The 14,664-nt window shown below is 47.3% G+C and overlaps 1 protein-coding gene across 1 annotated transcript in view; it reads right to left on the minus strand.

The window, feature by feature from the left end:
• Window positions 1-6,053, minus strand: part of Slc13a4 (solute carrier family 13 member 4) — a 62,357-nt gene extending 56,304 nt beyond the window's left edge. Inside the window, exon 1 of the mRNA XM_004661186.2 lies at window positions 5,251-6,053. Coding sequence (XP_004661243.1) covers window positions 5,251-5,349 — 99 coding nt within the window. The 5' untranslated portion in view covers window positions 5,350-6,053. The remainder of the gene's footprint in view (window positions 1-5,250) is intronic.
• Window positions 6,054-14,664: the final 8,611 nt, after the last annotated feature.

The raw sequence follows: 14,664 nt of genomic DNA on the forward strand, positions 1-14,664 counted from the left end.
CCCGGGCTACCACAGCCACCCAGTGCAGCAAATGTTAATGCAGCAAATTGTTAAGGCAAGAGCTACTGACTACGTTCCCCTTGGGGTCCTCTGCCTGTGTCCGGTGCCAGCATTGAGAGGGGGAGCTGGTCCCTGTCAGCGGGTAGGGGCTCTGAAGACTCAGAAAGGCCATGAAGGGGGACCTGAGAGGAGCTGGGGGGGCAGGCAGCGATCCTCAGAAGTGGGGAGGGGGACTCTCAGTTTGGATGAGAAAGAACAGACTCATCAGGTTTGGCTCTGGTGACCCTGGGGACCATATGTCTTTGATGTTGGGTTGTCCTGTGGCGTTCCCAGGCTCCCGAGCACCGCTGGCCTCTTGGACTCTTCGTTCTTACTGGTCTGGTGGGGGTGGTCTGGAAATTTACCAGCATTTTTCTCAGCTCACCAGGAACCAAGTTACGCAAGCAAAGGGCACAGGGAGTAAATCAATATAACATCCTTATCAGAACCCAGCCCCCCCCCCTTAAGCTTGGCTCCCAAGAATCCTGAGTGGTGCTGAGGAGTGGCACGGAGGAAGGTTCTGGCTTGCTCTTGGGGAGGTGTTAACCATGGTGACATCCTCGAGCTACGGCGCAGACACAGAGGGCCATTGTCCAGAAAAATCCATGTCAGCTTGTGTGGCGATGAACACAGCCCACCACAAAAGTGTAAAGTTACTTAAAATATTACGAAAAATTTTTTTTGTGACTCCATTGGGTGGTTCTCAATTATGAACTTAGCAGATGACCACACTGCGTTGTGATATTAAAAGGTTGGACGCTTTTACCAGGGTGCAGGTCTGACCTGGGGTGAGCCTGGCTTCTGATCAAGGAACTTGATCATTTTTTTTTTTTTTCCCTTGAGTTCAAAAAAAGTTTATCAAACTCTTGCCTAAAAAGTTACAAAAGGTCTCTGAGATCAGCAAGGGGGCAACGGGAGTGATTAGCTGGCTCTGCTGTAAGGGACTTTGCTCCTCCTGATCGTCAAGGGTTATGGGGTTAGTGTTTCAGAACTGGGAATCTAGCCCACTGGTTGTTGACTGAAGCACCCAGTGAGATTTCCTTCAGGGCAAAAATTCCAGGAAGAAGATAAACCTTTGGAAGTGCCCATACCACAACCTTTCGGAAAGGAGTACAGTGTGGAGAAATACCCTCTGTTTTTTTTTTTCCTTGTGTGTGTTGTGTATGCATGATGTGTGTGTGTGTGTGTGTGTGTGTGTGTGTGTGTGCATATGTGTGCGTGTGCACTTTGTATATGCAGGTGTGTGTGCGTGCTAGTGGAGGCCAGAGGATGACGTCAGGTGTCTTCCTCAATCTCTCTTCATATTATTATTATTTATTTTTTGAGACAGACAGGGTCTCTCACTGAACCTGGAACTCACAAATTCAGCTAGACTAGGTCGCCAGCAAGTCCCAGGGATCCCCCTACCTCCCCGTCTCCAGCACCTGGATTACAGACGTGTGCCATAGCACCTGTATTTTACGTGGGTGCTGGAGTTCTGACTTCAGATCCTCATGCTTGTGGGGCAAGCCCGTTGCCTCCTGAGCCACCTTCCCAGCCAAGACATATGACCTCTGTAGTAGACATAAAATTATCCAAAGGAGTTCATACCTCTAGCCCTTGTGCCTCTTTCTGGGAAAGAGACAGAATGAAGGGTCTTAATTCCAGGTCAAGATAAAGGGCCAGAATGTCTGTTACACTCACTTGGGAGGCTGTTAATCTGCTTATTTTATAGGGCTCCAAATTGAAGAGATTGGGGGGGGAGAGATTCTAACCTGTTCCATTATTTATTTATTTGACAGAGAGAGGTGGGGAGAGGGAGGGAGGGAGAATGGGCACATCAGGGCCTCCAGCCACTGTAGACAAATTCCAGACAGACGCGGGCGCCCCCTTGTGCATCTGGCTAACGTGGGTCCTGGGGAATCGAACCTGGGTCCTTTGGCTTTGCAGGCAAATGCCTTAACTGCTAAGCCATCCCTCCAGCCCACCTGTTTCATTTTGACTTGAATTAGGACTTGAGCAGGCTGAGATAATTTTTTTTTTTGCTTGTAAATATAGAAATTGGAATTATATATAACATGCAATATATATATGAAATAAAAACATAGAAATTGGGAAGTCCTGGACCGCTTGTTCCCTGCACCATACAAGTACCAGATAAGCCACTGTCAGTTTTATCTAGTCTTGTTTTAGAGCAAAAGACGTATTTAAAGGATCTTGTCATCTACTTCTCACTTCATTTGCCCATGGAATCTCCAGCAACAGCCCATCTGCCTCTTCTCAATCCTTTCACTATTCGATAAGTGAGTGCGGATTCACCCAAGCACACTGTGGCGCTCCATGCCAGGAGTCTGCTGTCCCTGCATCTGGCCACTGTCTGGCAGGTAGAGCAATTTGTGTGGGCCAACAGCACTCTCTTGCCTTTTTTATTTTATATTTCATATTTATTCATTTGACAGAGAAAGAGGAAGAAAGAGAGAGAGAAAGGGAGGGATGGAGGGAGGGAGAGAATGGATGTGCCAGTGCCTCTAGCCACTGCAAACGAACTCCAGATGCATGTGCCCCCTTGTGCATCTGGCTAACGTGGGTCCTTTTGCTTTGCAAACAAATGCCTTAGCCACTAAGCCGTCCCTTCAGCCCTCTCTTATCTTACTGGGGAGAGTATTCTGGAACCCCTCAAACTCTTTTTTTTTTTTTTTTTAAGCAAAGCTACTAGTTAGGACATGTGGAAGTTGGCAAATATTCAGGGAATGCCTTTAAGGGATGGTGTGGATTTATTTCTTTTCGCTCTTCCTGAAAATCAGAAAAAAAAAAAAAAAATGCCATGCACTTGTAATCCACACAGAAGGCTGTGGTAGAAGGACTGTGAGTTGGAGGTCAACCTGGGATTCTTGGTAAGAAGTTCTCAAAAAAAAAAAAAAAAAAAAAATCAACCACCCCCCAAACCCCACATCAAAACAAATAAAAAAACAACAACAGAAACCCCCCACAAAACAATGGGGGAAAAGGAGAGTGTTTAAAGGGGGCATTTCCCGATGAATAAAGTTTCTTACCTTGCCACTAACTTACGTTCCTATTCCACAAAGCACCACCACCACAATGGTTTCTGTCCCCAACCACTTTTATTTCCGTGAGGACTCTGAAGCCCTCATGATGGGTTCCTATTCTCCCTCTTCCTTCCCTCCCTTCTTCCCTTTCCCTCTCCCTCTTTCCCTCCTTCTCTCTCTCTTTCTCCTTCTTGGGGATTAAACCCAGGGCCTTTTCTGTACTAAGCAAGTACTCTTGAGCTCCATGCTCAACCCAGCTCTTCATTGTGATATGATAATCAGAGTCTGGACTTTAGAGAACTGGGCAAGCAAAAGGGAAAAGTCATTTTGGCATCTCCTAAAACGCGGCGTGGCTTGTCACTTTGAAGAACTGTTAAAATTGCAACCCAGACGCTCCTGACCAGGGACTGAGCCATTTTTCTCAATTTTATCCCAGATCAAGCAAATCCATCCAGTAGTTCTAAGGATTTTTTTTTTCCTTTTTTTGTTTTTTTTTGAGGTAGGGCTTCACTGTAGCTCAGGCTCACCTGGGATTCACACTCTGTGGTCTCAGGCTGGCCTTGAACTCATGGCAATCCTACCTCTGCCTCCTGAGTGCTGGGATTAAAGGCATGCGCCACCATGCTGGGCTAAGGATTTTTAAATCTGTGAATCTGAAAGGTGTGTGTGTGTGTGTGTGTGTGTGTGTGTGTGTGTCTGCTCTGAGGCACAACAGGTGTTAGGCACTTGTATGAGTCTCCTGTGGGCACTGGTCAAGGTCCTTCCGCAAGTGAGGACCACCTTAATGGGGGGACAAAGGCTTTCTAATACTGCTCTAGAAAGGAGGGTAATGGATCTCTTGTTGGCATTCCCTTAAATCAATCTGACATGTGGTGAAAAATACCATGAAAAGAAAAAGAACAACAACAATAACAACAAAACTCAGAATCACAGGGACAAAGCAGAAAATAAGCTGGTGTGCAGCCCAGGAAATACGCCAGCTTCAATCACCATCTGCTGTCGCCCCCCGTCCGGGTAATGGATGTCGCTCTGCACTCTGGAGTATTTATTTTGCTAACGATTTAAGTCAGTCTGTGATTTAACAAGACTATGGCTAATCCCTCCTGTTTAACTCAATCTTGCTTACCAAGGAGCAAGAAAATAGGAGAAGCTCTCCTCCCATAATCACAGTGCGTCTTCCTTGCTTATTTTCCCTAATTTCAAGAACAGTGCTGGCTGTGGGAAGGCGCCAGCAGCAGATAGGCGAGCAGAGAGAGGGAGGGAGGAAGCCCAAGAAGCCAGCCAAATGCAAGCTGAGGTTGGTTCCCCTGCTCATGTAATCCTGCTTAAAAATCTGGTCATGGTTGAGAGTTTTGGAGGAACTTCCATTGATTTTTTTTCTTTATAAAGATTTTAATTATTAGAGAAAGAGAGAGAGAAAGAGGGAGAGGGAGAGAGAAAGGGAGAGAATGGGTGTTCCAGGGCCTCCAGCCACTGCAAACAAACTCCAGACGCACACGCCACCTTGTACATCTGGCTTACGTGGGACCTGGAGAATTGAACCTGGGTCCTTAGGCTTTGCAGCTAAGCGCCTTAACCACTAAGCCATCCCTCCAGTCCAATTTTTTTTTTTCTTTATCATGTCATTTTTAGGTTTGCTTTCAAAAAAAGAAAACACTGAGGATTTAAATAATCCAAGGGCCATATGCATGGGACCAGGACAATATGCCAAGTTCTATCTCCACTGTAAACGTTTCCTTCCTACAGGTTGTAGGAAGCCTGAGCGACGGCCATTCTCGTATCCTGGTGGCCAGAGTCAACCAGGACGGGGTCACAGACCCTGGATTGTGCCCACTCCCACCCTGCTCTGGGATGATTCCTGTGAATCCAGTTGCTGTCAGATCAGGATAGCCATCAGTTACAAATAAGGGCTCACCAGCATGTCCTTTCTATGGATTCAACTGCCTGGCCCTTGTGCGTTTAGCAACGCATGTCATTTCAGCCACGGTCCCCCCTCCAATCTGGTCTGGCCTGGCTGGGGTCCAGAGTTGGCCTCTTCCAGTGAAATGTGTCCACTTTACCCAACTCACAATGTAGCAGTGTTTTGGGGGTGCTCCAAAGGCACTCTACTCCTTCCCAGCATCCCTCCTTTGCTTCACCCCCCCCCCCCTCGATGCCCTGGCCTGAGGGCACAGCTTCTACTTACACTGCAGGGGTAGAGGGTGGGCAGGGGCAGCAGCAGCAGCGGAACACAGATGACCAGCAGCAGTTTCCTTGCTCCGAGGAGGGCTTGCAGCAGTCCCATGGTGCTCCTGTCTCGCGGCCTCGATCGGAGCGCCTCTGCTCCACGCTATGCTCCGCTCTCTGTCCAGGAAGATTTCTCGCACCTTTCTAGGCTCCCAAGAGTCAGTCCTCTTTGGACTTGGGAGCAAAAGAGCAGAGCAGTTGTCCCCGCTTTGCACAGAAGGCTGGGCTCCCGGCCCTGTGCCTTAGGTGGGATTGAGGAGCATAGTTTTATGGCCATCGAAAAGGAACTGGGAAAGAATGAATGCACAGGGGGCAGTGGTCTCTCTCTCTCTCTCTGTAGTTAGCAAGAGAGTAACTTCATTCCAAGTGTAAGCAAAAGCCTTTGGTGAACAATTAAAGCTTCGCTCTTGATCCCGCTGTTCAGTCTCAAAGAATCATTTAAAAGCTTTAAAAAAACAAAACCATCACTTTCCTCCCCACGCATGGCTTGTTCAGGGGCAGTAGCTCTTGCATCTTCTCCTTGGCTCACTGTTGGTAATCGCTGAGAGCCCCTTCCTTTAACACCCAGGAACATGCAGACCTCAGATGGGAGGCTGAGGGGATGCTGTCCCCCAGGACTTGACACCCTAACTAGTTTCAAATTTCTTTCCTTCAAATTGGATTCCTACTTATAATTTGCCTGGAGTCTGGGCTTCCAAAGCTGCAGGAATGGGGAGTGTGTGTGTGGTTGGTGGGCGGTGGGGGGGATCTCCAAGACATTCCTGGTTGTTACAGGACAAAAACTTGGTAGAGGTCCACCTTGAACTTTCATGGGCCAATGGAAATCATGGACAGAGGCAGTGGCTCTGCCCGTTCTGCAGAGCCAATCAGCCAGTTGAAAAGAAGTAGCCAATATCGCGTCCAAAGGCAGTTCTTGATTGGTCACAGCAGGGACCTGCTGATTCGGCAGAACCCCGGGCGGCTTGCAAAGCTTATCTTTCCATTTCTGAAGGATCCCAGGGGCTGGATGTTGACAGGCCTCCTAAAAACATAATCCCACTTCCCTCCAGGACTGTTTTGTTGTTTCCAAGCCTGGGACACTGTGTTTCCCCGGGGTGTGGGGGGGGGGCACAGCTGACCACCTCAGAAAGGTGACAGTGGCTGGTGGCAGGGAGAAGAGGCCTGCCCATTCTAGAGGAGTTTGTTCAGTGTTCAGCCTCTGAAACTTCAGAGCTGCCAGAGATAGTTTCTTTAACATCCAGTCTGAGCCGGGAGAAAGTTCCAGCCTGTAGGGAAGACCCCCGGCCCCTCCCCACTCCAAGCCCTACAAGGGGGGAAGGCTCGCTGCCTCTGGAAAAGTCTAGATGGCAGCTGAAGTAGGCGTGCAAATGGTCCCCCCGCTTCTTTATCATAGAGGAAACAAAGGCCTCCACTGACCCACACACAGGGAAGAGGTGGGAGGGCAGAGAGGACGTCAGGTATCCAAGACCAGGCCTCAGCCATAGTTAGATTTAGGATTTGTCCTGTTTACAGATTGAGAGACTTGGTTAACCATTCCCCCCACCCCACCCAGGGAAGGATGTGGATTTGGAACAAGATTAAAAACAAGCAAACAGGGCTGGAGAGATGGCTTAGCGGTTAAGCGCTTGCCTGTGAAGCCTAAGGACCCCGGTTCGAGGCTCAGTTCCCCAGGACCCACGTTAGCCAGATGCACAAGGGGGCGCACGCGTCTGGAGTTCGTTTGCAGTGGCTGAAAGCCCTGGCGCGCCCATTCCCCCCCCCCTCTCTCTCTCTGTGCCTCTTTCTCTCTCTCTCTCAAATAAATAAATAAACAAATAAGCAAACAAAACCAAAACTAAGCACCCAGCCTTCTCTAAGTGGTTCCTTGGTAACATGTCCTTGATCTAGGAACAATGGAGCAGAGCCTTGCTTATGAGACTCTTGCTGGCATGAATTTGAGGAATAGCAATTTATTTACTTATTTTTGGTTTTGCGAGGTAGGGTTTCACTGTAGCTCAGGCTGACCTGAAATTCAGTATGTAGTCTTAGGGTGACCTCGAACTCACGGCGATCCATCCTACCTCTGCCTCCCGAGTGCTGGGATTAAAGGTGTGCGCTACCACGCCCGGTTTAGGAATAGCATCTTCTGAGGTCTATAGCTACAGCCCTTTGAAATGATTCCCAGGTCAAAAGTAAAGGGACCAGGGTAGTGGCCCCAAGAACCCAGTTCTTGATTTTTTAAAAATATGTTATTATGTTGAGAGAAATACACACACACACACACACACACACACACACAGAGTTTGGCAGGGCCTCTTGCTGCTGCAAATGAACTCCAGTGGCATGCCTCACTTTGTGTGTATGACTTTATGTGGGTACTGGGAAATTGGACCTGGTATGGCAAGTTTTTCAAGGAAGCACCTTTTTTTTTTTTTTTAAATTATTTATTTATTTGAGAGCAACAGACACAGAGAGAAAGACAGATAGAGGGAGAGAGAGAATGGGCGCGCCAGGGCTTCCAGCCTCTGCAAACGAACTCCAGATGCGTGCGCCCCCTTGTGCATCTGGCTAACGTGGGTCCTGGGGAACCGAGCCTCGAACCGGGGTCCTTAGGCTTCACAGGCAAGCGCTTAACTGCTAAGCCATCTCTCCAGCCCTGGAAGCACCTTTTTTTAAATTTAAATTTAAATTTATTTATTTGAGAGTGACAGACAGAGAGAGAAAGAGAGAGAGAGAGAGAGAGAATGAGAATGGGCATGCCAGGGCCTCCAGCCTCTGTAAACGAACTCCAGATGCGTGTGCCCCCTTGTGCATGTGGCTAACATCGGTCCTGGAGAATTGAGCCTCAAACCGGGGTCCTTAGGCTTCACAGGCAAGCGCTTAACCGCTAAGCCATCTCTCCAGCCCAGAAGCACCTTTTAATTACTGAGCCATTTTCCCAGCCCAGTTCTTGATTATTAAAAGAAATTATGTGTTTATTTTCAAGGGGAGAGAGAGAATGGGCCTGCTAGGGTCTCTTGCTGCTGCAAATAAACTTCGGATGCATGAACAACTTTGTGCATCTGGCTTTACATGGGTACTGGGGAATCGAACCCAGATCAACAGACTTTGAAAGCAAGTGCCTTTAACTGCTGAACCATCTCATCAGCCCCAATTCTCAGGTTTTTGAAATGTTTTTATTTATTTGAGATAGATAGATAGATAGATAGATAGAGAGAGAGTGTGTGAATGGGCATGCCAGGGCCTCTAGCTACTGCAAATGAACTCCAGATACATGCACTACCTCGTGCGTCTGGCTTATGTGGGTCTTGGGGAATTGCACCTTGGTCCTTTGGCTTTGCAGGCAAATACCTTAATTGCTAAGCCATCCCTCCAGCCCAAGTTCTTGATGTTTTAAGGCAAGTGCAACTGTAGATAGATCTTTGAAGTCATCTTGCCAATGTAGGACAAACTGTGATGTATGAACCATCTCTACCTGCACATTACACATGGCTATTGTATTTTTATTGTATTTACCACATCCTGGCCACATTTTTGTGATGATTTTGAAACTCAGAATAAGCAGGACCACATGTTTTTATTACAACTATTAGAAGTTGGATAATACTAAACAGCTGCAGAAATCAACACCATCAAACTGCTTCAAATTCCTTAGTGAGATAATCTGAGATGTCAAAGATCCTAGTGAGTTTAGCAACCTAATTTTTTATTACTCCCTATATGAAATTTGTTAAATAAAATTAGGAAAGATTCCAAAAATGAGCCCACTCTCCATTAGTAAGCTCCCACCAATTGTGGGCTACAAGAGGGCTTACACCCATTAAATCCTCTCTAAAATAACAATGGTCATCCCATTTATCTGGCACTAACTTCACTCTCCATTGGAGAATTTGCTTCTCTTTTTCAGATGGATGCAGATCCTTAGGAAAGATGCAGCCCATTGCACCTGACCAGGGCCCCAGCTGAAACTAAGAGTAATTGGGGAAATGAGCAAGAGTGCTACTTTCTTGGTGAACCTGGTACCAGCACAAGGGTGAAGGAGATGGACACAGGGAACACTCAACTCCTACCAAACCAGAGATCCAGAGACACAGAGGCTCCCAAGACCTCATCACTGAAGCAGACTTAAAATGAACCCAACATGGCTCAGGGAAATTCACGGAAGAGGGAGCGGAAAGATTGTCAGAGCCACACATTGTGTCATTATGCACAGAGACATTGCCTCCTTCCCATAACTGATGGCTACCCCACAATGTATGACCCAAACTACCCAATGAGGAGGGTCCCTGCGGAGGGGAGAGGACAGAGAGGAGGCTAACAATGACTGCATACACACTGTGTACATAACTAATCAAAAAAATAAAAAAGTAGAAAAGAAGAGTGGTAACAGTAGGATCAGTAGTTCTCTAGGCCTTTCCCTTGTGGATGAAGAAAATACTTTCTAGAACCCCAGTGCTAGATTCCATGTGTTTGAGGTATCTCAAGTAGGCGAAGTCTTGTCTTTTTTTTTTTTTTTCCCTGTCTTGGAACAGGATCTCACTCAGTAGCCCAAACTGTCCTGGAGCTTAAAATGTAGCCCACACTGGCCCCAAACTCACGGACAGCCTCCTACCTCAGCACCCTGCTGTGGCTTCAATCTCTGAAGAACAGAAAGTAGCGTGATTTTTGCCGATGTCCAGGGAGGAGCACATGAGAGTTGTTCAAAGGGCATGGAATTTCAATTTTTCCAAATGCAGGCGTTTTAGAGACCCGTTGCCCAAGGACTTGTGGATGGAGCTCAGGACAGAGCCCTGGGCTAACGGGCTGGACGGAGGCCCTGGATTCCATTCCCAGCACTGCAGCAACAACAGCCACAGAAGGAAAATGCAGACAGTTGACGCTACTCTCCTGTATCCGTCAACACAGTTAAGATGGCAAGTGTGATGTTCTGTGGGGATTTTGTGTGTTTGGGGGGGGGCAGTGCAGAACTTCTGGGGTCTGGCCCTTTCACTTTTCTGCTTGCTCTTGAGTTGGAGTCTCTTACCCATCCTGGAGCAGGCAGCTTTTTTTTTTTTTTTTTTTTTTTTTTTTTTTCCTACCAGATCCAGTTTTCCTTAGGTCTCTGATCCCGTACAGGCCTAGGAGTGATGTGAGAAGCCACACCCAGCTGTTTATGTAGGCCCTGGGATTCAAACTTGACGGTCTCCCAACCTCCCATCCTTACACAGGAAAAGCTTTTAGCTGCTGAGCCATCTCTCCAGTCCCCATCTTATGTTTTTTTTTTTTAAAAAATATGTTTTATTTATTTATTTGAGAGAGAGAGGGAGAGAGAGAGAGAAAGAATGGGCATACTAGGGCCTCCAGCCACTGCAAACGAAACTCCAGATGCATGCGCCCCCTTGTGCATCTGGCTTACACAGGTCCTGGAGAATCGAACCGGGATCCTTAGGCTTTGCAGGCAAACACCTTAATGGCTAAGCCATCTCTCCAGCTCTCATGTTATGTATCTTTTTAATTAATCCAAATAAATGAAAGACATGTATGATATTAAAATGGGTTAGCAAAGTGAGGAGTGTTGTATGAACTCATCTAATCAACGTTTAGCTGTAGACGAGTTCACCAGCTGAGATGTCTTTCATTCCTTCTTGATTCTCTTTCCGTTAGAGTCAAGGAGTAAGGACAGACTGATGGAATGCCAGACATAGCTCAAGGATGCAACCACTATAGGAAGCTTCTAGAGTTCTTTGTTGTGGTTTCACAGCCGTTGTATAGAAATGGTTCCCTAAGTCACAGGCCAGTCTTCCCTACAAACTTCAGACATAGAGATTATTTCTTGAGCAATTATGATCAGATGAGCCCAGTCACGATTGTCCTTATTTGTGGTGAGACACTAACAAGGTGAACCATGGGCATCTACTTCTCTTTTTCTTGGGCACTGGGTAAAAAATTTTCTCTGGAGTGGTGGTAAGCATAATATATGATTTTATATATCAGCGAATCATTGATAAAACTTTCTGGAGTGGCCGGGCGTGGTGGCACACGCCTTTAATCCCAGCACTTGGGAGGCAGAGGTAGGAGGATCGCTGTGAGTTCGAGGCCACCCTGAGACTCCATAGTGAATTCCAGGTCAGCCTGGGCTAGAGTGAGACCCTACCTCGAAAAATCAAAAAAAAGACCCCCCCCCCCCCAAAAACCCAAAACTTTCTGGAGTAAAAATTAACATGGAGATTGCTCAGTGGTTAAGGCATCTGCCTGTAGAGCCTGACGACCTGGGTTCGATTCTCCAGTGCCCACGTCAAGCTAGATGCACAGAGTGGCACATGCATCTGGAGTTCATTTGTAGCATCTTGATGCCGTGGTGTGCCTATTCTTTTCCCCTCTTTGTCTCTCTCCTCTCTCTGCTTACGAATAAATACATATTTAAAAAATTAATCTGTCTTGGGCTGGAGAGATGGCTTAGCAGTTAAGGCACTTGCCTGCAAAGCCAAAGGACCCAGGTTCAATTCCCCAGGACCCACATCAGCCAGATGCACAAGGGGGCACACACGTCTGGAGTTCGTTTGCAGTGGCTGGAGGCCCTTGCGTGCTCATTCTCTCTCGTCTATCTTCTCTCTCTATTTCTCTCTCTCTCTCTCTGCTTGCAAATAAATAAATAAAATAAAACAAAATAAAAAATTACTCTGTCTTTAGACTATAGTGTTTACGAATATAGTCACTGGAGCGGGGAGATGGCTCAGAGGATAAAGTGTTTGCTTCACAAGTGTGAGTACCAGAGAGATCACCAGCAACATGTAAAGCTGGACACTCTAGCTAGCGTCTGTAATCTGGGTGTGCCCAGCGTGAGAACAGAGGGGGCAACCAGAGAAAGCCCTGGGGGCTTACGGAGCTAGCCTGGCAGACAGTGGTGAAATGATTAAAAAAAAAATAAGATCCTGCCTCAAACAAAGTGGAGGTTGAGGACCAACACCTGAGGCTATTCTCTGATTTACACACACACACACCATGTCACACATACACACCAAGAAAAGAATATATTTACTGAAAATGAAGTCTTCATTTCTCTTTAAAGAGACCACTTTCTTTTTTCTTTTGTATTTTTCCACTCATTAAGTTTCACAGATTCAAGCCTTAATTTATGAATATAAAATGCCTTTTTTTTTTTTTTTGGTGCTGGGGGAATGAACTACCATTGTTACCAGTGCTCCTGAGAATGGTCTTCTCACCCACAGATCTCCGGAAGCAGCCATTTGTCGCGACATGGTAGGCGGCGCACAATACACTGGTGTATCTTTCCACTCTGTGATTTCTGAATACAAGGACACTCCCATCATTCTGATGCCGGCAGAGTCCCAGGGTGGCGTGCGAGGCTGGCTCTGAGGGTTTTGCACAGTCTCTAGAGACTGAGGCATTGCTGGTCCCCTCCCCACCTCAATACAGCCAAGTTCACAGGAAAGGCTGTGGGACCCGTCTCAGTGCAATCGCACCGTGTCTGCACACTGGCTTCCATTCTATCCAAAGGAAACTTGAAGATAGTGAGCGCCATGATTCAGGCTGGAGTGGGAAGACAGGAGGAAGAGGAGGAGGATGAGGGACAAACACCACAAGAGACTGAAAAGAGGGCTGGAGGGATGGCTTAGTGGTTAAGGCATTTGCCTGTAAAGCCAAATGACCCAGGTTCGATTCCCCAGGACCCACGTTAGCCAGATGCACAAGGGGGCACACGCATCTGGAGTTCGTTTGCAGTGGCTGGAGGACCTGGAGTGCCCATTCTCTCTCTCTCTCTCTCTCTCTCTCTCTCTCTCTCTCTCTCCCTCTTTCTCTGTCAAATAAATAAATAAATAATAAAATATTTTTTAAAAAGAGACTGGAAAGATATTCAAATTCAGTCTAACTATTGAGCAGTTGAAACACTAACTAGAGAAAAGAGACAGACAGAGTGGGGGAAGGATTATATATATATAATATGATATAATATATATGTTTTATTTATATATATATAACATATGTATTATCTCTCTCTCCATACATATATACATATGGATATGTATGTATATATGTACACATATATACATATGTATTATATACATACATATACACATACATATATATATACATACATAAATATGTATATATATGTATGTTTATATACATGTGGAGAGAGAGAGAGAGAGATCTTGACGAAGGAGCATGTGATGTGAGAACATGAAAGATTGACCAGTAAAGCCACGGAGGAATCTGGGTTCGAGGACCATGGAGAGCGATCGGTGGCGAAAGCAAGGCAAGGAGTGACTACTCTTCAGGGCCGGAGGTTGCGGGGACACAACGCTGTTTTCTCTCATGAGAAGCACCGTCTCGCGTCCCAGCCTTTATTTCTCCAGAAGGACCACGCAGGCCGAGCGGACAAAACCCATCCGCTAAAGGATCCCGTGGAAGTCCGTACCCATGGTCTTCGCGTGGCGACGGCGAAAGCCCTCTTTTCAGGGTGGAGCCCCCGCAGGTCTCCTCACTGGGAGATCAGATGCCTGCATGCCAGCCCCCCGAAGCCAGGGAGGCCTCTGTGCTGGGGCAGAGCCTCAGAGAATGCAGGACCCTCGTTTTCTTCAGCCCCGTGAACTGTTGGCATAGAGTGATAGCCAGCCTGGCCGGCTCCGTTTTTCAGGTCGTGACCACTCCGCAGGGAGAGCTGTGGAGGGAGGGTGTGTACTGCACGCAGAGGAAAGAACATTCTAACCACCTGGAGGCCAGGAGGCAGCAGAGAACCCCACAGGGGACTGGACGCTGTGTGTGCGTGGGCGGGTGGGCGCTCCCAACCCTTCAGCAGACCTTGCACACGTGGACCCTTCCTGCAGCCGCTCACAGTCGCCATGTGATTGTAGGTAGGAGGGACCTTAGAATTACTGCATCCGCCTCGACTACAGTGATCGTTACAGTGATCATGGTAAGATACCAAATACGCCTTTTGTGAGGGTTTGCATAGAGCCACCTGTGAGGAATGATCTTCACTAGGTTGAGGCGGGAAGACCTGATTTAACTGTGGGTGTGTGTGTGGGGGGGCACCACACCATGGGCTGGGGTCTTGGACTCTATAAGAAGAAATCTGGCTAAGCAGCAGCATTCATCCCTGTCTGCTTCCTCACTGTACCCATGTGACCAGCTGCCCAACTGACCAGCTGCCCAACATTCCTCCCGCCACACTTTCCCCACCAGGGTGGACTGGAACCCGGAACCACAGTCATAAGCTGAAATAAACCCTTCCTCCCATAAACCTATTTTTAAAAAGATTTATTTATTTATTTACTAGAGAGATTGAGAGAGAGAGAGAGAGAGAGAGAGAGAGAGAGAGAGTGTATGGACGCGCCAGGGCCTCCAGCCACTGCAAACAAATTCTAGACACATGCGCCACCATGTGCATCTG

Source organism: Jaculus jaculus, chromosome 10 (genome assembly GCF_020740685.1).
Source record: "Jaculus jaculus isolate mJacJac1 chromosome 10, mJacJac1.mat.Y.cur, whole genome shotgun sequence".
Classification (NCBI taxonomy): Eukaryota; Metazoa; Chordata; class Mammalia; order Rodentia; family Dipodidae; genus Jaculus; species Jaculus jaculus.